General features: G+C 56.9%; 5 protein-coding genes across 5 annotated transcripts; 3 read left to right on the forward strand and 2 right to left on the reverse strand.

Annotated features, from left to right (window-relative positions):
* Positions 1–449: 449 nt before the first annotated feature.
* On the forward strand, positions 450–5344 carry IE81DRAFT_29526 (hypothetical protein). The gene is made up of 2 exons (XM_025512086.1): positions 450–755; positions 855–5344. Exons 1-2 carry the CDS (start codon positions 677–679, stop codon positions 5066–5068), a joined length of 4293 nt encoding a protein of 1430 aa, XP_025371457.1. The 5' UTR covers positions 450–676; the 3' UTR covers positions 5069–5344.
* Positions 5341–6411, reverse strand: IE81DRAFT_321451 (putative mitochondrial import receptor subunit tom7). Its single transcript, XM_025513344.1, has 4 exons — positions 6171–6411; positions 5950–6053; positions 5712–5771; positions 5341–5626 (listed from the first exon to the last, which is right to left on the reverse strand). Exons 2-4 carry the CDS (start codon positions 6021–6023, stop codon positions 5605–5607), a joined length of 156 nt encoding a protein of 51 aa, XP_025371458.1. The 5' UTR covers positions 6024–6053; positions 6171–6411; the 3' UTR covers positions 5341–5604.
* A 242-nt stretch (positions 6412–6653) lies between these two features.
* On the forward strand, positions 6654–7200 carry IE81DRAFT_321453 (hypothetical protein). Its single transcript, XM_025513345.1, has one exon. The coding sequence runs from the start codon at positions 6770–6772 to the stop codon at positions 7082–7084; it is 315 nt and encodes a 104-aa protein (XP_025371459.1). The 5' UTR covers positions 6654–6769; the 3' UTR covers positions 7085–7200.
* On the forward strand, positions 7128–10586 carry IE81DRAFT_287471 (Vps54-domain-containing protein; the record flags this gene model as incomplete). The annotated part of the gene is made up of 4 exons (XM_025511711.1): positions 7128–9488; positions 9561–9648; positions 9728–9936; positions 9996–10586. Coding segments are annotated over 4 exons (3249 nt in total), but the record flags the coding sequence as incomplete, so codon positions are not given.
* Positions 10587–11836: 1250 nt separating this feature from the next.
* IE81DRAFT_321454 (hypothetical protein) lies at positions 11837–20414 on the reverse strand. Its single transcript, XM_025513346.1, has 9 exons — positions 19120–20414; positions 18585–19013; positions 17872–18496; positions 17668–17801; positions 17102–17595; positions 16404–17024; positions 12377–16334; positions 12224–12304; positions 11837–12149 (listed from the first exon to the last, which is right to left on the reverse strand). The coding sequence occupies exons 1-9, from the start codon at positions 20068–20070 to the stop codon at positions 12000–12002; spliced, it is 7443 nt and encodes a 2480-aa protein (XP_025371461.1). The 5' UTR covers positions 20071–20414; the 3' UTR covers positions 11837–11999.
* Between the last annotated feature and the right edge of the window lie 935 nt (positions 20415–21349).

The raw sequence follows: 21349 nt of genomic DNA on the forward strand, positions 1-21349 counted from the left end.
AGCTCGTGCGCCGTACGCGGACGCCACGCGTGCCCGTGACTCACGACTGTGGAAATAACCAGCGCAGCAGGTTTGCAGCAGCAGGCACCCATGCAATCGCGCAAGCCTGGCTGGGCGTACCCGTCGTACGCGGATACAACGCAGGGCGGTCGTAAATTCACGATTGCTTCGGGATTGCCGCGTACAGCCTGATGAGTGGATGGAAGCGACCATCCGTCGCATCTCACCTTTGCGCGTCTGCGTCTCGATTGCTGCTGCTGCGCCCTCTCATCCAGACCAGCGTGTCTACTCAATCACATCGCTTTCTCATCCTCACTCGTCTCTACCCTACACTCTCTCCAGTTTCACTTGTCCGTATCCCGTATCTGTGATCGTACCATCCTCTTCACAGCCTCTCTACCTCCACGCCTCTCCATAGCTCGCCACCGTACGTGTCTTGCTTCCTACTTGACCACCAACTCAGCACAGCCGACACTCGTAGGTTCGCCGCCACCGCCTCTCTCGACTCGATCAGCAGCAATCGACATCTCAATCCACAGTTTTTGCGGACGCCGTCTCCGCTCGCTGGGCTTCATCGTCGTTGAGCCCCATTCGCGAATGGTGGTTAATCAGCTACCGGGTCAATTGCATCGTACTCTTGACCTGAAAGGAGGAGAGCAGTCGCAAAGGAGGCATCATGCGCGAGTCTAACTTCAGCAATGCTGCTCAGAACAAGGCTTGTATTTGCGTATCCGCGGCAGTCTACGACCGCAGAGGTGAGTTATGCAAGCCATCCGCTTGATGAAATCAAGTCTTTCTGTCCTCCATAATTTTAGTTATGCGATGCTAAAGACTCATCCCCGTCTCTCCTGTAGCCCTCGATTGCACCGCTAAACTGCCGCTAATCAACTCGCTCAACCACCTCGCGTACCTCACTTCAACGTCGCCCCGCGTGCGCGAAATGGTCACTGTCGACAGTGGCTTGGAACGATTGATTCGCATCCTTCGCGATGTTCCAAAGGCGTCAGGCGTAGGCTCTTCTCGAGGTACCACCACAAAGGAGATGCATGCCATCTGGCAATGGAGTCTGGCTTTCCAGTGCGTCGTCAACATCGGTGTTCGCGGTAGCGAAGCAGTGCGCACTCGAGTGGTCGAAGCGGGCATGGTTCCCATCACCATCAAGGTGCTCGAGAGCCATCTTCTGCTTGCAGAGCTTGCCAGAGCCGAACAGCACAAGCTCGATGTGGAGCAAAAGCGCCGCGAGTGGCTAGACGATGACAGTCGGCGCTTGCAAGCCGAACAGCAGCAGCAGAGCGAACAAGCTGTCGGCGCACGGTCACAGACCCACCTGGCTGACGCGCACCAACATCGCCATCACAATCACCATCAGCATCATGCCCGGAATGCGCATGACAATCAACCACCCTCGCGCCACACAACTCGGCGGGGAGCGTTGCACGAGGAACTGATCCTCGATGCCGCTACCGCTGCTTTGGCGGCCCGCCGATCAGCGGACGAAGCGTCCTCAGCCTCGACCTTGAGTCTTCCCGCTTCTGGCGACACGACTCGTGCCGGTGTTCGCCACACGCATCTCACGACTCGAGTTGCGGACCAGGATCTGGCTAGTCGCCCTTCCACGCCAGCTGAAGGCGAAGTCTCTGTGGCGCCCACAATCTTTCAGCGCCGAGGGGCTGCCGTGCCCATGCCCATACTCGGGGACCTAGGGTCTGGCATGGTCGTGGACGTGGATCAAGCTCAGCAGAGTGTCAACATGACAGCCACCTCGCCTTCTTCTTCCGCCGACGATATCCCTGCTACCCTGGACATGTCGCGCAGTGCCAGTACCAGCAGCGCGACACCTTTGACGGCGAACCGTGTGGGCACGTTGACCAATGTCAGCTCCGTTGAAGACTTCGCTGCATCAGGCAGTGGTAGTGAAGGCGCAGAGGACGCAGAAATGAGCTTTGCCGACGAGGCCGAGGGCGAGGAAGCCGATCATGAGTATGGCCGCGCATCTGCGCCGGCCTCATTCGCCTCACGAGAAGGTGATGCTACCTCTCATACTGCAGACATGGACGAACGGCAGACTCCTCGTCCTTCCAGACGCGTGCTGGCGCCGCTCGGCACGCTCAGTCAGGGAGATGCTGGTCGAAGCGTAACCAGCTCGACCAATGCTCCCGTCAACCCCTCCCACGTAAACGGCGAGGCGTCTCGACAGCATGCAGTTCGGATCCCCATATTGCCGACCGATCAGCCCATCGCATCGACACCGAGAGGCCCGCGAGAGCAGCTTACGAGCCCGACGCCACGAGGTCAGCAACACGCATCGTCAGGCAGACCGACAAGGCAGCACGCTGGACTGGTTGGCTCTGCAGACCCTCAAAGCGCACCAGGGCAGTTGGACGCACGCGAGCGCCCCTTTGCAACTCCAACTCAAGCGCTTGAAGAGCGTCTCAATGCTGCTGCTCCTACCGAGACCCAAAGGCTCCAGGCCCGAACAGGCGGTGCGGATCTTCAGGCTCAGCCGACGATTCGGCCGGAGTTTGCTGCGACCACGCCACGAGGTCCAAACGCGGCTTTCATTGACCGTGCTCGCACGCAGCGAAGCCACCTTGGCGATATCATCTATCGAGAGGAAGAAGTGCTGCTAAGCTTGCAACTCCTGGCATACCTCTCAAAGTACGCCCACGTGCGTGCTTTGTTCCATCATTCCGAACTTGCGACCCACGCGCTTCCAGGCTCCCTCGAAGAGCTCGACAGCCTCTACGGTCTACGCCGCGGCGCGGATGGCTCGTCTCGTGGCAAAAGCTGGGATCCGCATCAGCCGACGAAGTCCAACGTCTTCTCCATCGCAGAAGCATACACCCTGCGAGGATCGCGTTCGGGCTCAGCGACGCCAACAAGCCATCTCAGATTAGCTCAAGAGATCCAGTACTGGGCTGGTGTGATCATGCGCAATGCCTGCCGCAAGGACGAAGCAAGAGGCGGTATTCGGCAGTGCGCCAATATGCTGTGTGGCAAATGGGAGGCCTTCCCACGGGAGTTTGCAAAGTGCCGCCGTTGCCGAAAAGCAAAGTACTGCTCCAAACAGTGTCAGTCCAAAGGGTGGTCGACGGGGCACCGCTTTTGGTGCAGCGCTCGATCTGACGACGTCGAGGCACGTGAGAAGGCCAGCTCTGCAGCCATCTCGGCTACCGTCACCGCACCACAGCGCGCTGCTGCCGAAGTGGCTGACGCTGCACAGGCTGGTGCTGACGTAGCCCAGCCTCACCGACACGAAACGGCACGCCAAAACCTCACTCATGCTGCTACACATCATGACAGGCCTCCGAGATTCTTTCGACCTGAGACGCGTCAAGAATTCCTGGATGCCACACATCTGCACAGACCTGTGATAGACTCTGAAGGCGTCACGGCTTTGCGGCCGCGACCATCTGGTCTGCCGCAGAGGCTTGCTGCCCAGCAGCCTGGACGCGCATCGCCGCATGTCCGCCCTAGCTCGAGCAGCAGCACCCGCACTTCCCTGACCTCCGATGCGAGCGACGACGAGCGTGAGCGACAGGCTCGGAGCGGGGAAGGAAGCGTCAACCCGAGTCCGCTTTCGCGCGCATCTACAGGTCATGATGAAGATGGCTTGGGTCACAGCCAGCCCGCGCCACCACAGCGCACAGACTTGGCCGGTCGACCACTACCGCCACCTGTCATTGCTCAGCACGATGGCGCCGCGGGCTTGAATCAAGATTTGATGGCACTTGGCGGCAGATTGACACCTAACATTGAGGAAGCAGTGGACACAGCTGCAGCCTTTGGCACTGGCGATTTCGACCAGATGATGTGGCGAGGGCGCACGCCTGCACCCAGCGATGCGGGCGAAGAAGGTGGTGGTACAGAGGATGAGCAGGTGCGACCTCGCCGCGATCACCTTCGACACTTGCGCTACCGGACAGAAACGGAATCCGGAGCTGACGACGAGTCTGCCTCTGCAAATGAGGCCTCCAGCAATCCCGCACTCGCAACTCTTGCTCGCCAACCGCACAGATTCGCGAGCGTTGCCGCTGGTAACGTGCCTATCGTTGGCCATCACGTATCGATGCGCAGTGCTGGCGTAGAAGCCCCCCCACCTCACCTTTTCGCCGGATCTAGCTCTGGGATCGGCGCCGGGCTGGGAGTCTCATCTGCCTCAAATGCTAGCGCCTCAAATCGCCGCGCCCACGCGTACGGCGGCCTTGGAGTTCGTCGCTTGCCTACGGGTCCAGCATCTGCCTATCTGCCGCGTTCAGCATCCGGCCTGGCGAGTGCGCCCGCCTTTGCGCGAAATTTTCGCTCGGAGGAAGATGACGACGATGAAGAGCACGACAGCGAGTCTCAAGTCCAGCAGCAGCTTCCTTCCAACCTCGCCGTCACGTCACGACCGGATCAGCGCGAGTCGGTGAATGGGACCACCGTTCGCATGCAGCCGAACGCCCGCACTTCGCCAATGCAGCGCTCTACCTCTGGCAGCGCAAGTTGGACATGGCAGCAACACTCCAACATCTCGCTGCCAAGCCTTTGGCAAGACGGTGATGCTGACGTGACAGAGCAGGCCGTAGTAAGCCGGGGCGAAGGTGACGACTGCTGCACATCTCAGGGCGCAGACGTCGGTGCTTGCACGCCAGATCGATGGCACGACGCCACCACAGCCACCATGCATCAATCGAGCGACATCCAGAATTATCGTGTCGCCAGGGCACTAGCAGAGACTAGTGTGGCGCCCTGTGGCTCTGCATCAACGACCGTCAACTCCATCACCAGCGATGAGCACATCATGGGCTGGGAAGACCATGGCGGCTTTCCTGTTCCAATATATGCGCACCAAGTCGCAGCGAAGAACAGAAAGCGCAACTTTGCTACCTTTCGCCGTCAAGAAGCTTCAACACACTTCTCTGCAGCCGCTTGGAACGAGCCCAAGAGTCGCCTTTCGCCATCAATGATGTCAACGAGCGCCTTCGAATCAAGCGATGCGCCGACCTTTTCCGGGCGCCTTCATCGCGACGGCATGGGCGCTGCTCACCGTATAGACGCCTCTGCCATGGACGTGGACGCCGAGTGATGACGATGAGGTCCGCTTCCATCGGCTCGCAAACTCCGTCTGGGAGCGTGGAGCGTTCTTTCCCCTTACCGCCCGTTCTCACGGCCCCTCTGTCAGCTACGAGTTCCCTTCGATATCTCCCACATTGCTCGCCCTATCCTGCATGTCCCCTTGCCTTGCCACCACACCGCATCAGCACAGCAACACTTCTCACCCTGAATCCCATCGATGCTATCAGTGAGGTCATGCACGCACACGTCTGCCCTCCCTTGCCCCGTCCTTCCTCCAATGAATCGGTATCATAAGCATGGATGGTGCGCGTATTCTCTACTGATTAGGGTTTTCCATGTCGCATGCAGCCGATCGGTGTGTTCAAAGAGAGGTTGCTGTAGACCTCGAAGAGACTTGCACTCCTCGAAAAGCGCCTTCGGCGTCTTGCATCCTTCGCGCGTTGTGCTGACAGGTAAGCTTAAAGCAGCTTCCGCCCTAAACGCCTGCTTCTCGAGAGTGATGAGTGGCTGCTGTCCATTCAGAGTGGTAGTAGTGCGTGTGTGACTTTAAGCGAGAGGAGAGATGAGCCTGCGCGGATGCGAGTGCGGGGATGGTCAGCTAGCTCCAGTGCGCATGCTTGTTTGCAGACACGAGGTGACGCGATCCGGCTCACTTGATCAAGCTCGGCCTTCCTCCTTGCGTGTAGCCGATGTAGAGCACAAATGGCACCCAGCTGTGAGTGAGAGGAACGAAGATGGGGGTGGAGGTACGATTGAATGTGTCAGTGCGACATTTGTCTCGAGATGGGGCCCGATGATGGGGGGAGGGGCAGGCCTGAGGGTGTCTCTGACTACCCCTCTTCGTGGAGAGACTGCAGCTGTGCAAGCAAGTCTGCTCCTTCAGTTGCTCACCCGTAGTGCAAGACTTGCTTGCCGAAGTCGACGGTGCGCACGATGCGCTCCTTGGAGTCTTCGGAAAGGGCCATGTTGAGGCGCTTTTGTTTCCTTTTGGTGTTCTGTGAAGAAGGAAGGGGGAAATAGCCGAGGAAGGGCGCGCGGGCGGTGATGAATGGTCTGAGCTAGGTTGGCCTCGAGAGTGCAAAAGAGCAAATGCGCGTCGAGGGAGCGCTCACCTAGCTGTCTCCCGTCCTGATTGATGAGCAGCTCCCAGCAGCGCTTCGCTGCACACGGATGATCTTTAGAGTCGTGTGAAGTTGTGGGATGGAGAGCACGTGGACCGAGATGCAGCACCAAGTTGTGCGTTGCGCCGGATGGTAGGTTGCAATTCGAGTCGAGAGGTTGTGGCTCGATTCGCGAATTCTGGGAAAGATGCACGCAGCGGTCGTGAGTGCAATTTCAAGGTTCAAATTGTGATTGAGATGGAAATCACAAGTCTCCAATGTGCGCCTCCACGTGGGCCCGGCTGCACCACCTGTAGGTACGGATACCACTCACATTGCATGAGTATAGAGGCGCATCGACCGTGCACAGCCCACAGCAGGTCGCGATTGTGAGCGGAGTTGATGGGTGGTCTTACAGCCAAGTCTGTCACGACTCACAACTCTGACCGATGTCCTCACATTCTCGCGACTCATGCTTGCGAAATCCGACGACTTCTCGCTTCGTCCTTGCTACTATCTGTTTCTCGCAAATCGGCTGCGCTGGTCGCTAAATCGAAGAAGCGCCTCTTAAGAGCAGGTGAGGGCGAGACGAGTCTCTCACCTGTCCTAAGATGCAACACCACCAGCCAAGCACCAGCGTCGACTCTCCCGGACCAGATGCGCTGAGTCCGGCAGCTTCGGAGGTAGGCTCACTAGCCTCTGGCTTTCCCAGCGCATCTGGTGCAGCCTTCACTCCTTCGAGCGCAAGTGGTAGCGGACGCTATGGAGGTAGCTTGCTTGCGGGCGCTAGCTCTCTCAACTTGGCATCACCTGGAGGTAGCAATTCCGGCGTAGCAGGCTTCAATGGTGAGCGTGCACATCCTTCGAGATTCTCTCGATGTGCTATGCGCTGCCTTGGCCGTTTGTCCATTGCATGCCGCGCATAGCTGACCTGTTCGCGGCGCCCGCGCATGCTCATCCCGTGCAACAGCCATTTCGACCGTGCTAAACAATCCTCACAAGCCCTCCCGTCCAATCGATCCCTCTTCGTCCCGATACCCACCGGTCGCATCGACTCGGACAGATCTGCCAAAGATACGCAGAGCAGACTTTGACACCTATTTGAACTCGGTCCAGCCGGCATGGCAAAAGCTGGAAAGGAGCAAAAGGTTGGGCAGGAGCGGAAAGGCGAGGCTGGACGCTCAGGAAGGTGAAGAAGCCGAAGGCGAAGGGGAAGCTGGAGAGGAGCCTCGCACGCCCAAGCAACAGCACGGTGGAGCTAGACAGTCGATCGAGGAAGCGAGAAGCCTGGCAACAGGCTCACAGCGGCTACCTCCTCTCAGCGCTGTGCCTCAAGTCTTCTTCAGCGAAGAGTTCAATTTGGGCAACCCTTACACCTTTGACCTTGTCACGGAACGCTACAAAGCGAGTTCCGACCTGCAAGGAAGCTCAAATTTCGGCGGAGCCGCACATGGCGATGAAGCGCCAGACGGAGGCGTCTACGATGTCGCTCTGAATCAGATGCTCCAGGAGAAACTGAGCTGGTATTCCGATGTCGTGGAGCAGCATCTGATCCTCGAGATTTCCGCCAGATCTTCGAGCTTCTTCGCTGCGCTCGGCAATCTGCAAGACCTGGAGGCGGAAGCTGCGAGCTGTCTGAAGCGGACGGAGGTACTGCAGGCCGAGCTGAAACGGCGAGACGAGAGCGAGGCAAAAGCGGGATTGAGGATCATCCGAGAGCAGGCTGCAAGGCGCAGCATCTCTGAGCGTATGGCCGCCGTTGGAGTAGTGCAAGATCTGGTCCATCGACGCGACCTGGCAAAGCTATTGGTCCACAGCGGTCAATTTGAGGAGGCTCTCGACGTCACTTGCAGCTTGATGGATCTGCTCGAAGGTCGCGTCTCCCTCAACGAGTGGGGAGCAGGCGATGCGCTGCCGCCTCACCTTGATCTCGAGCTGGAAGCTATACCTGCACTCGCAGGCTTGCTACCTCAACTGCGCGACATGAATCAGACGGTAGCTGGCCAATTGGAGAGCGAGGCGCTGAGCGTCCTCGGCTCGGATCTCAATCAGAGAGCCAGGACGCATGAGCAGCAGGTCGCAACTACAGCTTCGGCCGCATCGGCTTTGGAAGGAAGCGATCAAGTAAGGGAGGACGTGCGGGCGGAAGCAGTGGCTGGACCTGCGGAGCGCGCCGCGGCTGCCAAGAAGCGCGCGAGCGTCATCTTAGATCCGTCAGCGCTTCCAGATACTGATTTGGTGCTCAGAGATAGAATATCGCCACTCCTGACTGGACTAGTTCGAACGGGCAACGTCGACTCTTTCGTTGGCGCATATCGCCTCGTAGCGCTGCGGTCTCTCCGAGGCGGATTGCGCCAATACCTGGTCTTCAAGAGAGGTGAGGGGGAAGAGGATCTGGATGCTTTGCCTGCCTTGCTCGACGATGACGATTTGGCCTCTGGAAGGAGCGATGCTCGAGCTGTTCCTGGTGGCGCTGCAGCGGCTGCCAAGCTCCGATCGTTGGATCACGTCAGATTCCTTGAGCTCTGCGACGCTTTATTTAAAGGTTTTCTCGGGATGCTTCACACCATGGCGGCACACAATCGCGTCATTGTTCACATTCTCAGCGCTCACGCTCCGTCCGCGAAGCAAAATTCTACACCCTCTGCACCTCGCGTCGAGATTCAAGATGACGACCGGTCTTCCAGGCAAGCAGATGCGAGTGGCTCTTCGACGTTCAATACGCGTATGCCGGAGTCTGTCTCTGCCTCTCTACCCATGACGCTTGCAGCGATACTTCAAGAAGCCACATCTTTGTCGCATGTGCTTGGCTCTCGTCTGCTTTCTCTTCGAAGTGCGACCCACGTCGCTTTGGACTTGGGCTCTTTCTTGGAGATCTTTCATGCTTCTTGGTCCTTTGTACTCAAATCGGAAACGTTGGCGGGAAGAATGATCGTGGGCCTTCGAGGAGCGATTTTGAATCAAGCGAAAGCATGGTTGGCCGCGTTTCACCGAGAACGTATCGAAGGCGCTGCCAAGATGGTCGAAGAAGAAATGTGGGTCCAAGCAGAAGTGGCAATCAACGACCAAGAGGAGGTTGCTCGAATTGTTGAGAGCGCTACCGCCGACCCGAAGGCCTTCATCCTTCCGGCACCTGCAAAGGATGCGTTGAGTGACAGCCCCATCGACCCTTCTACAAGCCTCAAGACTCTGTCCATTGAGGAGAAGCAGTACTTTGTGGTGGGGGCCAGCACGCACGTTCTGCGACTTTTGGCGGAATACCTACGCGTCGTCATCAATTTGCCTCTGCTCACGACCGAGGCGATGGGCCGTGTTGTCGAATTTTTGAAGGTGAGTACAGAACGAAGAGGCGCTCTGAACAGATCGAATCGGAAGCTCAACACTGATGATGCCGCTGCCCAGCAATTCAACTCTCGCACGTGCCAAGTGGTCTTAGGTGCAGGTGCCATGCGCTCTGCTGGTCTCAAGAACATCACTGCCAAGCATCTCGGTGAGCAAGACAAGGTTCAGGGGCACACCAAATATGGCAGGTGACTGATGCTCAAGATTTGTTCACGTGCTGCGCATAGCCCTTGCTTCGCAATCACTCTCTATAGTCATCACGCTGATTCCATATGTCCGAGAGACGGTGCGGAGGCATCTTAGCCAAACACAAGCAGTGATGCTGATCGAGTTCGACAAGTTGCGTCGCGACTACCAGGAGCATCAGAACGAGATCTTTGCCAAGCTGGTTGCGATCATGAGCGACCGCTTAAGCGTTCACTGTCGTGGGCTCTCGGTGCGTGTGGGTGGCTGGTGTGTGAATGAAGTCTTGCTGATCCTTTGTGCCATCCACAGGCTATCGAATGGAACGCGCCGCTACCCTCGTCTCCACCAGAGCCCTCGACATCTGTTCAAGACCTCAGCAAGGAGACGGCGACCTTGCATAAGGTATTGTCAAAATATCTTCAGCCTACCTCTGTGGAGATAGTGATGGGACAAGTACTCTTGGCGATCGACAAGCGAGTAGCAGAGGAGCTTGCTCAGGTCGAGATATCGGGTAGCGAAGGCAGAGAACGCATGCGCGAAGATGTCGCCTTGCTGCAGCGTAAGCTTGGAAACCTGAAAGGCGTCACCTGGAGCAACGAGGTGCGCTCCTCTGACACGTTTTGCTTCGAGAAGAAAGAAGATCACGCTGACCATTTCTCATCCTTGCGGGGTTTCAACAGAATCTTAGTGCAATCTTGCGTGAGAAGAGTGAGCCAATTCCCCCATCACCGGTCACCTCGCCACCGCCCCAGACTCCCGGGACGCCTGGAACTCATGCGTACAAGCCTCGCATCAACATCTTTGGTCGGCGGAATGCGTCGGCGCAGCAACAAAGCGCGCGTCCGTCGGGCGAAACACCGCGGAGCGCGACACCGAGCAGCGATGCTCCACCACGCGTGATCGCCTCCGAGCAGCTCCCTCACGATACTCCTGCTCCGGCCAATCCTGCAGACATGGAGATCGCCCCTATCGACAGTGGTCAAAGCCCCTCTCAGAACAGTAAGCCGCGCCAGTCAACAAGCGAAGATGCTCCTGAGCCCCCGTCAAAGGATACCGCTGCAGACGCCACAGAGCCGAGTGAGAGCGACAGAACCGTGCAGACAGAAGACGCCGTACAGAATGAGGCCAGCTTGGCAGCCGCCCCGTCGGCCAACATGCACGCTTCAGTCACAGATCATGGAGCCGCTATGGGTACGCAGAACGTCGGAGACGCTTCTCGGAGCACGCAAGACGCCGAACGGGCACCAAGCGAGGGAAATGGAGAAGCTGCACCTGAGGGACCAAGGGAATCAGAGAAAGTCAACATCGATTCACCAGAGGCTACCGCTGCTAAGGCTACAGATGCTAGCGCCTCCGTTGCTGCACCGTCAAGCCCTAGTTCCGCAAGTCCTAGCAAGCCTGCGCGCATCACGCTCAAGCAGCGCTTGGCGGAAGCAGCGAGGAAGAGAGCGGCAGCAGAACAGCCTGCATCGCAACTCGCTTCAGCAGAATCACCTCTCACAGCGCCGACAGTGCCTGCTCCTTCTGAGACTCCATCTGAGATCGCGAAAGTTGCAGCTGAACAGGAACAGTCGACGACGCCTCAACAGGCCACCCTTGCCGACAGCGCAGCGGAACCACCTATTGAGAATCGAGACGTTGATGTCCAAGAAACCGGCGAGAGGAATGGCGTCAGTGAGGCTTCGACCGAAGCTGACGGCATCGAGGCTGGTAGTAGCTCAGAACAAGCCGCGAAGCCGGACACTGACCCTGCCGAAAGTGCAGATTTCGAAGATGGTGCGACTACTGAGCCAGCGAAAGAATCCTCCTCCATAGATTCCTTGGGCGCCAATGATGCAGCTCATGTCTCCATCCAAGAAGTTGCTGCGGATTCCAAGGCGGCAGGTGAATCCACAAACGATGACTCGACTGAGTCGACCGCCACTGGCCTAGCCGAATCAGCACAGCGCGACGGGACAGTAGAGGTTCAGCCGGCTGCTAACACAGAGCACCTCTCGGAGGACTCCACTGCTCTCCGAGACCCTGCAAGACAGCTGGAGGAAGAGGCCGCTAGCAAAGAGTAGAATCTGCTCTCACATGCTATTGCATCCACTTGCCGAGCTTCACTCGCAAACATGGCGTGGCCCCTTGCAATAGCACCATGTATGCAGAGACTTGTTCAATTTCACTTCGCAAATGTAATTGCAGTGCTTTTCGTACAATACAAGCTTCTCAGGCCAATCAATGTGTGCTGGTACAAGCCGGAGGAAATGTCTCGAAGGCTCTGCCGGGTGGTCGAAGCAGGTGGCGATCGCCAATGCAACGGTCCCAGCACTAATGTTGAGGCTCTTGATTGGAAGTAGGTGGCAGGAGGGGCGGGGGCAAAGAGGAACGCCCTGTTCGAGGGTCGCCGCTGAGATCTCCAGTGGACAATGGAGGCAAGGCGGGAGACCCGTAGCTCTCCGAAGGGATCTGGTTTGACCCCTTTGAATGGGACGATCGGTCGGACTGTTAGCGAAGGCAGCATCTACGGTGGGTTGCTTGAGCAAAGAACTCACTTGCATCAGGGATTGAGCGGAGGAAGGAAGAGGTGGTGCTTGAGAAATGACACCGTGTAGTGTACGAGGCAAGGAGGGTGCCTGAGGAAATCAAAGTGCAGAATGCAATGGTAAGATTCAGTTCCCTCCCGCTTGCTCGCACGGACAGCTCACCTGGGAAGGGGATCGAGTTGGGTCACGCCGAGGAGGTGGAGGTGGTAGCGCCCGAAGGCTGCTTCTAGGGGAAGGCTCGTACGGCATAGCGCGCTGCATCATTGGCGGAGGAGGTCTCAATGCATTCGGGCGCTGCCTTGGCGAGGAAATTGCAGTAGACTCGTGTGATGGACGGCGGACAGGCGGAAGTCCCGGATGAACCACTCCAGGTGACTGGGTCGAACCCTCTCTGCGTGACCACACTTGGAGATCGTGATCAACCGGCGCCCGCGACACACTACGTGGTCTTGCCCAGCCTTGCGAATCTTGTAGAGCACTATGCTCCTCGTGGCGAGCTCGCTCACGAGCGTCACGGGCAGCGCGTACTTCATTTTCTAAAAGCCGCTCCATAAACTTCGTGCCATCCTGATCGTCGGGTGCTAGAACGATGTGCGTCCCGAGATCCATTTCGGTGAGGTTTCCAAATTCGTCGTACCTGGGATACACCAAGTTCTTGCCGCTCCAGCCAACGTACCACTTCTCGATCATTGCGTCCGTTACTCCGCGACTGTAAAGATTGGCCATGCCTGCCCTATGCCGCTCCTTCGCCTCACGCTGAGCCTGTGCTTCGCGCTCAGCACGCATTTGTGCCTCGCGCAAGGCAGGGTCCGCGACGAGGTGTGCTGAGCGTGAGTCGCCAGGTATTGGCAGAGGCAGCGGTGTAGGATGCATGTCCGGCTGTCGGTCAAGCATCGATCCTTGCTCGTAACCGCGCTGAAGGTGCATCGGCACCGCGTTGCCCCCTGCATGATGATGTGCTGCACCAAACCCAAAATCAGAAGGCGCGCCAGACAAATGAGCCTCATTTCCCCGATGAGAAGGTGGGGGATACTGCAATGGGGTGTGCGTTTCGGGGAGCTGTGCTTCGGCATGGCCAGGCGATCCATGTGCTGCCCACAGCTCTGCAGTGCTGGCAGAGGCAGGTCCCGGAGCGCGCACGAATGTCCTGCGTGCTTTCTTTGCTGCAGGCTCAGCTTGGTGATCCACAGCGACGGCCGGATACCAGCTCTCAAGGTGCAGAACGAGGCGCCTGGACTCGCTGACCGTGCTCCAGACTTGGAATTTGCTGATGGGCCGCTTTTGTGAGCGCAGGGTGGCTCGAACATCGAGGAACAGATTGGGATCTGTGACTCCACTTTCTCGTACTTTGACTTCCGCGTGCGGATACTTGCGCTCCGTCTTGACGCAGCAGAGGGGACAGAGCCATTTGCCCTCCGGCAAGTCGGCGCTGTCGTCTACGAAGACGCAATTACAATGGTACCATGCCATACAGCGGTCGCACGAGATCATAGCACCGGATTCTGCCTTCTTGCATATGCAGTAAACCCGCTCGCCATTGATGGGCACATAGCTGCCAACCTCTTCAGCGAAAATGAGCTTGGCACGCTTTCCGCGCTTGCGCTTCCGTGGGTCAATGTATTCTGGTTCAGCACTTTTGGCCTCCTCGCCGGGAACAGGCGCAGAATCATCACCGTCGCCAGCTAGGGGCGCAGGTACATCGTCGAGTCCAGAGAATGGCGCAGGCATGTCGTCGTCGAAGGATGGCGGGTGTTCGTGCGCTGCGGAGGCCGATTGGCCAAGACTCGGTGCGTCTTTCGCAGTCGAGCCACTAGCATTGAGCGCATGAGTGGGCTCGCGAGAAGTATGCGTGGCTTGTGGTGCAGCGTGTGAAGTCGTAACGCCACTGTTCGGCCGGGCCGCACTGGGCGAGGCTGATGTGGACTGGTTGGAGGGCAAAGTCCTGGCGCCATAGACAGGGTGGGCCGGCCGACTAGTTGGAGAGCCAGCATATCGGCCCGTCTTCAGCACTGAGATATTCGGGCGTGGAATGATTCCAGGTACGGGATTCCCCTGACCGTCGAGTCCGTGCAGATTGAAGAGGACCTGAGAAATGATTGCAACAGTCGGCGCACCGTTGGGCGCCGGCGGATCCACTGGACACCCAATCGCCTTTCGAAGGATGTGTCGAAACATGAGCTCGTTTGGGCGATACGTGGGAGCGGGCTTTGGGACCAAAAAATCGTACGCGATGCGATGAAGACGCGTAGCTCTCTGTTCCGCTTCACCAAACGCGAGAAGATCTTTGGGAGGGAATTGGAAGCAGTGCGGCTCGTAGCGAGCATCGCATGCAAGCGCAGTGACGTCTCGCAGACTGATCGCACGGCGCTGTGCCAGAAGCTTGGGCAACTTTTGTGGCTGACAAACCGGACAAAACCAGGATTTGTGTTTTGGAATCTCTTTCGCCTCCATTTTGAGGCATTCCAAATGATATTTCGACATGCATTCCTCGCATTGTACTGTGTCGGGCCCATTGATGTCTTCGGTGGTCCGGCAGACGCATTGTCGCTGAGTCGCAGCGAAACCGGATTCAGGGGGTACCTCATCGTCCAGCTCGGTGCTTTCATGGATCTGTTTGAAGAACTGATCAAGCTGAGCTGAAGTAGATTCGGGACTCATAGCGCGCTTCTGTGCGAACGTCGTTTCCAACAAATCTTGCAAGCGCTCGTTCCACTCGTCGTACAGGTCGATGCCTTCGGCAAGAACGCGCGCTCCGCCAATGTGTAACCGGGCAGTCTTGATCAGCTTGACGACTCTTCGGGCCTCGGGTAGCTGATCAAGGTTTCCGATGGGAACAGCGTGGCCAGGCCTAGGCTCCGCCATCCCCTCGAAGACCGTCTCTACTAGCTTTTGGTACTCGCGAGCTTTCTTGAGGAGAGCCTCAGCTCGCTGATGAAGCTCAGGCACCACAGCTACTTCATTTGAAGTCGTCGTGAGATGCTCCAAATCTCGCTGGCGAATGGGCTCTGTGCCATCCAAGACGTGGAGGGCGAAAGCTTTCCATTCGCGTCCAAGCTCTCGACGGCGAAGGAGATCCGCATGGTAGGCTTGCGTCTCAGGAATTCGCCCTTCCGCTGCTTCTGCCAGCAACTCCTCCACCTCATCCAGATTGATGAAATTTGCGTGAATTTCGTCCATCTCCTTGAACCATTGTCTGACGAGCTTGATACGACTTAGCTCTTGTAGCTCGGGTAAGGCTACGTTGATTGATTCGCCTTCGTCCAACATCGCCTGTATCGCATCCATAGGAGGCTCCTCGGGATCGTCAGGCGTATCCGTGTCCCTTTTGACAAGCACAGTGGCATCACCGCGAATTCGCGCAAATTGAGACACGAGGTCGCGAAGCTGGCTGATTTCCGGAGCGTCGAAGGGCAGAGCGATGGACTCTTCAAGCAACGTGTACACCGCTTCAGGAGATGGGGGCCCGTCCGTATCCCTGCTAGCATCGTCCTTGCCCTCGCCGAGCGAGCGATGGTCTGGGCTGGCGCTGGCTTTCACGACCGCTCTTGAGGCTCGACGAGTCGTAAGCGAAGGCGGCCCGCCTATGGAGCCCATCATTGTACTCTGACGCTTTCCTTTGCGAGTGATGATGGCAGTCGCGCTGTCGACCCATTCTTGCGCTTGCTCGATAAAGTCACGCAGTTCTTCTACTTGGCGCACCGCGAAGGGCAAACGCTCACCTTCGGCCAAAATGTTGCGCAGGGATTTCAGCGGTGGGCGAGCATGAGACCTCAGCAGCTTCTTGAACCGCTTCTCCCATTGGCGTGGAGCTTCAGCTCGCTCGCTGACTTTGACCAGCATGCTCTCTAGATTGTCATCAGAGAATCTCATGCGCAGCAACCGCTTTTCGGTGACGTCACTGCCATGGACCTCTTCGACGTGGTCTAGACAGGCAATACTAGTAGTGCCCTCAGCAGTCACCTGAGCTAGGTAGCAGAAACACTTGCAATGGGTGCACTGCGTATCCTTCTCAGGTCTATCTCTATCGTAGACTTCTTCTTCAAGCATGACAAGGCGGTCACGCAAAGCCTTGCGACCTGACACTTCACGGTTGACGACCTCCGCGAAGGCTGAGTGCAGCCTTGAGGACGGAGAGAGAGGACGGCAATCAGAAAAGAAACAATTTGATCATACGACCCTGGCAACTCACCACATGGCCGTCTCCGTGACCTGGCTATGTTGATAGATTGTTACGACTAGCTCATCGTGCGAGAAGACTGGCTGTTTGCTGAAGCGCTGGTAACGCTGCACGCATTCGAGATCGCGGTCCAACCAGTCCGGTAGCGCAAAGTTGACAGCTTCATTGAGATTGAAACCTTGGTTGAAACCGGAGTGGTACGCCTTGGGAAAGGTGATAACCAGCTCATTGGCGCGTTGGTCGCAAGCATAGACCCTCACTCCTTCGCGCTTGAGCTTTGCTGGACTCATCATGGTGACAAGTTGGAACAGAAGATCAGGTGAAGTTTCGAAAAGATCTGGAGCGGCTCGACGCATGGCTTCCTCAAATTTCTGAGCATCGACTCCGGGTATACCATACCAGGTCTTCGTGTCACCCCAGTGCTGATAGTTGATCGAGTAGGTATAGTGATCCTCGTTGTGCCAACAAAACGTCGAGAACATCATTCCGACGTAGATCCAAGGCACAGTCATACCGGAAATGTCGGACTTGATGTACCTCAAGAGCGAGCCAGACAAGATTGGAAGATTGTTCAGGTTCCATCCGTCCCGCGCATATGAGCTGAGCGGGCAAGTCTCGAGTGTTGGTAGCGCACTGTAGAGAGAAAGGATCATAAGTGAGCGAGCGCGGTGATTGGAGTAGCCGGCCATCCAGTCGAGGAGACAGCTCACCTGCCATGAGTGGTGGAGTGAATATCTGCGCCATATTCGACTTCGACGGTCTCGTTAGGGTCTTCTATGAGTCGCCAGAACTCGCGCTCGACGTCATCTTCCGCTACACGCAGATCAGTGCCCGCGATTGGTCGCGTGAGACCATTCGACAAGGGGCCAGGCTTGGCAGCATCGACGTCATCGATGAACATGTCTGTGACTGATCTTTCGCGTTCTGGTTCTGCTGCAGGCTTCCAGATTGCGCCCGATCGTTTAGCCCACCAGTCGGATCGAAATGCGTCGGCGCGTTTCCAAAATGAGTGCAGTGTATGCGTCTCTCCGTCGTCGAAGCCAAAGTCATTACCAGTGCCCACCAGGCAAGGTGGGCAGAACCACTGGGACTTTGGCACCGAAGTCAAGGGGGGATCGAGGCAGTACATGTGGTAGCCTCTGTTGCACTCGTCACACAACAGCATCTCCATGCCGTCGTCTCCGCGCAGACAAATTTCACACATCTAAGATGTTGTCCAGATAGCAACGGCTTGATCAGCACCTCGGACATTGTCATTAGTGCTCAATCTACTCACTTGTTCTTCTGCGCCTGGAAGTAGGATCAGATCCTCCTCTGCTGCCTGGTGTTCAGCTCGGCTCATACCACCTGCGCCTGTGCTCTTCTTTCTACGTGTGCTCTTGGCATTGGTAGAGCTTTTGAGCCCAGCAACTACGACGGAATGAAGTATTCTACAAATCAATGTACAGTCGAAGCCCCACAATTGTGGCCCTCTACTCACCGGCAGTGTAATCTGTACGACGTCTTGTGCTGCGCCGCTTGCTCGAGCTCGCGGCATCCGCATCTTCGATTGCCCAAAGCTCCCTTTCGGCAGGTGTGAGCTCGGCCCAAGTCAAAGTGCTCTGGCCGTCTGTAGGGTGCGCACTTTGGGCGGAGGGAGAATCCGTCTGGTTCTGTTGAGAAGTAGGCAGCGGTGTGCTGCGAATATTCAGTGCTGCGATTGCTGAAGCTGTGCTTGGAACTCCTGCGGGAGAAGTGTTGTTGGAAGCTTGCCGCACTTGCTCCTTCGCTGACAGCAAAAATTTCTCGAACGGATGAATGATCTTGTAGTAGGCTGCTTTGACTTGCGCAGCGAGATGATTGGCATCGCTATCGGCGTAGCCTAGCTTGCGCGTGACGTCTGACCACTTCCGATTCCTGACCACGCTCTCAGGACCCCCCAATTCCGCAACGATTAATTTAAGGCTATACAGATCCACGGGTCGCCGGTCCACGATTGGAATGGACACGCGCGCATGTCCTTGCTGCGCGTGGAACTTCTGCAGCTGCTCCTGGTAGTTGAGCGATGCTCGCGCGTCAGCGCTCAGCGAATTCAGTCGCTGCACACGGGTGCGAAAGGAGAAAAGCTGTGAAGAGAGCGTAGACCAGCATCGTCGCAAGTGCGGTGGTCGAGATCAGCCCAGGCTCTCCTGCGTTTCCCCTTCGTATACTCACCTCCTGGTCAAGCGCAAATTCTGGGTTCCAGCCTTGGGGGGGGACAATTTTGACTATACCATACTCTTTGCCACGTCCTCCATCTGGAGAGGCAACCCATTCGATGTATCGCATAGGATCTGCAAAATCCTGCCAGGTGGGGTAAAATGTGGGCGCGTCTTCCAGCTCGAACAGTCGTTCTCGTTGGCGTGGAGGCGGGTGGCGTGGAGTGCTGAAGTGCGTGGGTATCGTTGAGGTGCCTGCGTATGCCTCACTCTGTCCGTCTTCAACTTTGGCATTGTTGAAAGGCAGGGGCGGCAAAGTACCCTGCTGCACGATGCGCAGAGCAGCCTTCCGAGTGGGGTGCATTGCCGGATCACCTTTCACGTGTGCTGTGCTGAGAGCAGAAGCATCAGAAGAGCCGTCCTTCCCATTTGGCAGCTCGTCGTCCTTCAATGATTGCACGAATTACAACGAAGAGGGAGAGCGAAAAAGGAGATGCGATCGACCGTGAATGCGTAGCTTTGAAAACGATTCGCAGCTCTCATTGACTTACCTTGTTCCTCCTCTTCATTCCACCCTCTTTCGGCGCTTGATAGTGTGGGTCACTATCCTCCGTACGGTCGCCATTGAGTTGTGGAGCGAAGTCGCGCGACGTTATGAAAGTGGGCTCAATGCGTGCCAACTTGGCTGCGGCTGCATCAATAGCGGCAGCGCCAGCCCTTTGTATGCGGTACGATGTAGGCGTAGAAGCAGAACTAGCGTGGCCCTGATCGACATCGTCAAAAGTCTGACCTTGCCTCGAAGTCTGCGTGCGGGGGCGACCACGCGCGCGACTGCCTCCGGGACGCGCTCTCGATGTGGACCCTCGAGGACGCCCGCGCGGTCTGCCTGAGCCACGTGCGGACGCATGGTTGACGCTATCTGGCTCCTCGTCAATCTGTTTGCTGGGAGCATCTTCGCTGTCCGCGTCTCCGACACCATCGAGATGAGCACTTGCTGATGTCTTGATGGACGCTGGAGGCGCCAAAGGCTCGCCATAGGATGTAGAGGAGTAGAACGAAGCTGGTCGTGCGGGGGCAGATGCGGTAGCCGGTGTGGCAGGAGAAAGCTCGGACGCTAGAAGCCTCGTGGAGGGACCCGCTTGTACTTCGCGGCTTGTGCCTCCGCTCGAGCTAGCAAATTGCGGAGTCTTTGGTGCAACTTGATGAGCGCTCTGTGCATCAGCCGAAGCTATCTTAGTCGGTGGAGAAGTGCTTGAGGACAAGACTTGTGGTCGAACAGAAGAGGAAGAAACAGGGCGCGGTCCCTTCGTTGTTATTGGCGTCGACGATTGCGTCCCCACCGACTTGGAGACCTCAGTGATCGAGCAATGATCTTCAGGTTTCTGCACGGCTTCTCCTCCTTGAGCCTTTGCTTGGGCAGAAGTGGGCGCCTTGGGGTAATTACCACTCATAGGCGCAGCATTGTCTGCTGCTGCCTGTCCCGTATCTTGTGCACCCGTCATTGTTGCCTATACGGCGGCGGCAAGCTGACACACGCGCAGGAACAGTAGCTTCTCAGCTTTCCAAGGCAATGACTTGCAGAGCTCTGACTTCGTCTGAAAGACGGAGCGTTGGCAAGTACTGTGACTGACGACCACACGGCCGCAGGAATGGGACGATTCTCGAAGGTGGCGTTTGTTTTACAATTAACGGATACTGCAAGAACGTGGGTCGAGGCAGAGTCAGTGCTCCTCTGCACGCGTCTGATGCGTTCACGGGATCGGGCGAAGGCAGGCGGTGGATGCGTATCCTTGACGAGCAATCGTGAATGGCCGAGCACCAAGGATCAAGAATGTGGGGATGATGGAGAGCACGCAGCTGCTCTCGCGTACGGCTGCCCTGCAGCCAGTGCTCCGTATCCGTGCTGTATAGGCACGAGGGCGCATAATGGCGATTGCGCGGCATGCAGCTTTCATCCACGCCGCGCACAATCATGAACAAATTAGTGCCCACCTCGCGCCCGCACGCGGCCTTTGCGTCGGCCTTCGCCTTCTTTTATTGTCAATTTAAAAAATCATCATTGAGCATCAAATCGAGGAGTCAACATAGTCGCGACGGGCGCGCCCAACACCGAATCTAATCAATCTTGAAATCCAGAATACTCTGATGAATTAGCCGCTGACTAGCGATCAAGATCTCATCATGTACATCTGTGATATCTAATCGTAAGTCCTCAAACAACGAATCAGTCTGAGTGCCGGATGCGACATGGGAACGGCGAGCATCGTCCCACATGTCGTAAAGAAGAGCTGCTTTTCACCTGTCTCAAAGGCCGTGCTCCTCGAGCCTGACTATTCCAGCTCTCGCAGTCCCCCTAATCATACTCAGACTACTGGATTCGTGATTGCCATCGAGACCCCGATCACGAAATAGCCGGCGCGTCAGCCTGTCACGTGACTCGGCGGCCTCTCGACAGGCCGCAGCTTGTTTTAGCTGAGCCTCACGCAAAAAGTGTGAAAAATTGTGCATCTGCACCACCAACTCACCTTTTTGCACTTCACTTGGAGATTCTCGTCGATGTCTGTAGTCTCTAAATGCGGTCAGCATGGAGGGATGTGATGTGTGGGTCACTGTCTGTGTATTTGCGTAGTTCTTTTTCATTTTGCAGGCTTCAATCGGACCACGAATGCCTACTCAGATGGAAGCGCGCGAAGGCATTCACAAGCAGATTTGGCCATGGATGCTCTCCCTTCGTTGGGGGCGTGAAAGCCGTTCTATGATGAGCGACTGATGAGCGACTGA

This window comes from Ceraceosorus guamensis (assembly GCF_003144195.1).
Source record: "Ceraceosorus guamensis strain MCA 4658 unplaced genomic scaffold IE81scaffold_12, whole genome shotgun sequence".
Classification (NCBI taxonomy): Eukaryota; Fungi; Basidiomycota; class Exobasidiomycetes; order Ceraceosorales; family Ceraceosoraceae; genus Ceraceosorus; species Ceraceosorus guamensis.

Excerpts from the sequence above, each read along its gene's own strand:
- IE81DRAFT_29526 (XM_025512086.1), top strand. The coding sequence starts at position 677 with ATGCGCGAGTCTAACTTCAGCAATGCTGCTCAGAACAAGGCTTGTATT. Across the intron at positions 756-854 it reads GGCAGTCTACGACCGCAGAG|CCCTCGATTGCACCGCTAAA; the intron begins GTGAGTTATGCA and ends TCTCTCCTGTAG.
- IE81DRAFT_321451 (XM_025513344.1), bottom strand. The coding sequence starts at position 6,023 with ATGGCCCTTTCCGAAGACTCCAAGGAGCGCATCGTGCGCACCGTCGAC. Across the intron at positions 5,772-5,949 it reads AAGCAAGTCTTGCACTACGG|CTGGGTGCCATTTGTGCTCT; the intron begins GTGAGCAACTGA and ends TCTCACTCACAG. Across the intron at positions 5,627-5,711 it reads GGAAGGCCGAGCTTGATCAA|GCTCATCTCTCCTCTCGCTT; the intron begins GTGAGCCGGATC and ends GCATCCGCGCAG.
- IE81DRAFT_321453 (XM_025513345.1), top strand. The coding sequence starts at position 6,770 with ATGCAACACCACCAGCCAAGCACCAGCGTCGACTCTCCCGGACCAGAT.
- IE81DRAFT_321454 (XM_025513346.1), bottom strand. The coding sequence starts at position 20,070 with ATGACGGGTGCACAAGATACGGGACAGGCAGCAGCAGACAATGCTGCG. Across the intron at positions 19,014-19,119 it reads GAATGAAGAGGAGGAACAAG|GACGACGAGCTGCCAAATGG; the intron begins GTAAGTCAATGA and ends CAATCATTGAAG. Across the intron at positions 17,596-17,667 it reads TTCCAGGCGCAGAAGAACAA|ATGTGTGAAATTTGTCTGCG; the intron begins GTGAGTAGATTG and ends ACAACATCTTAG.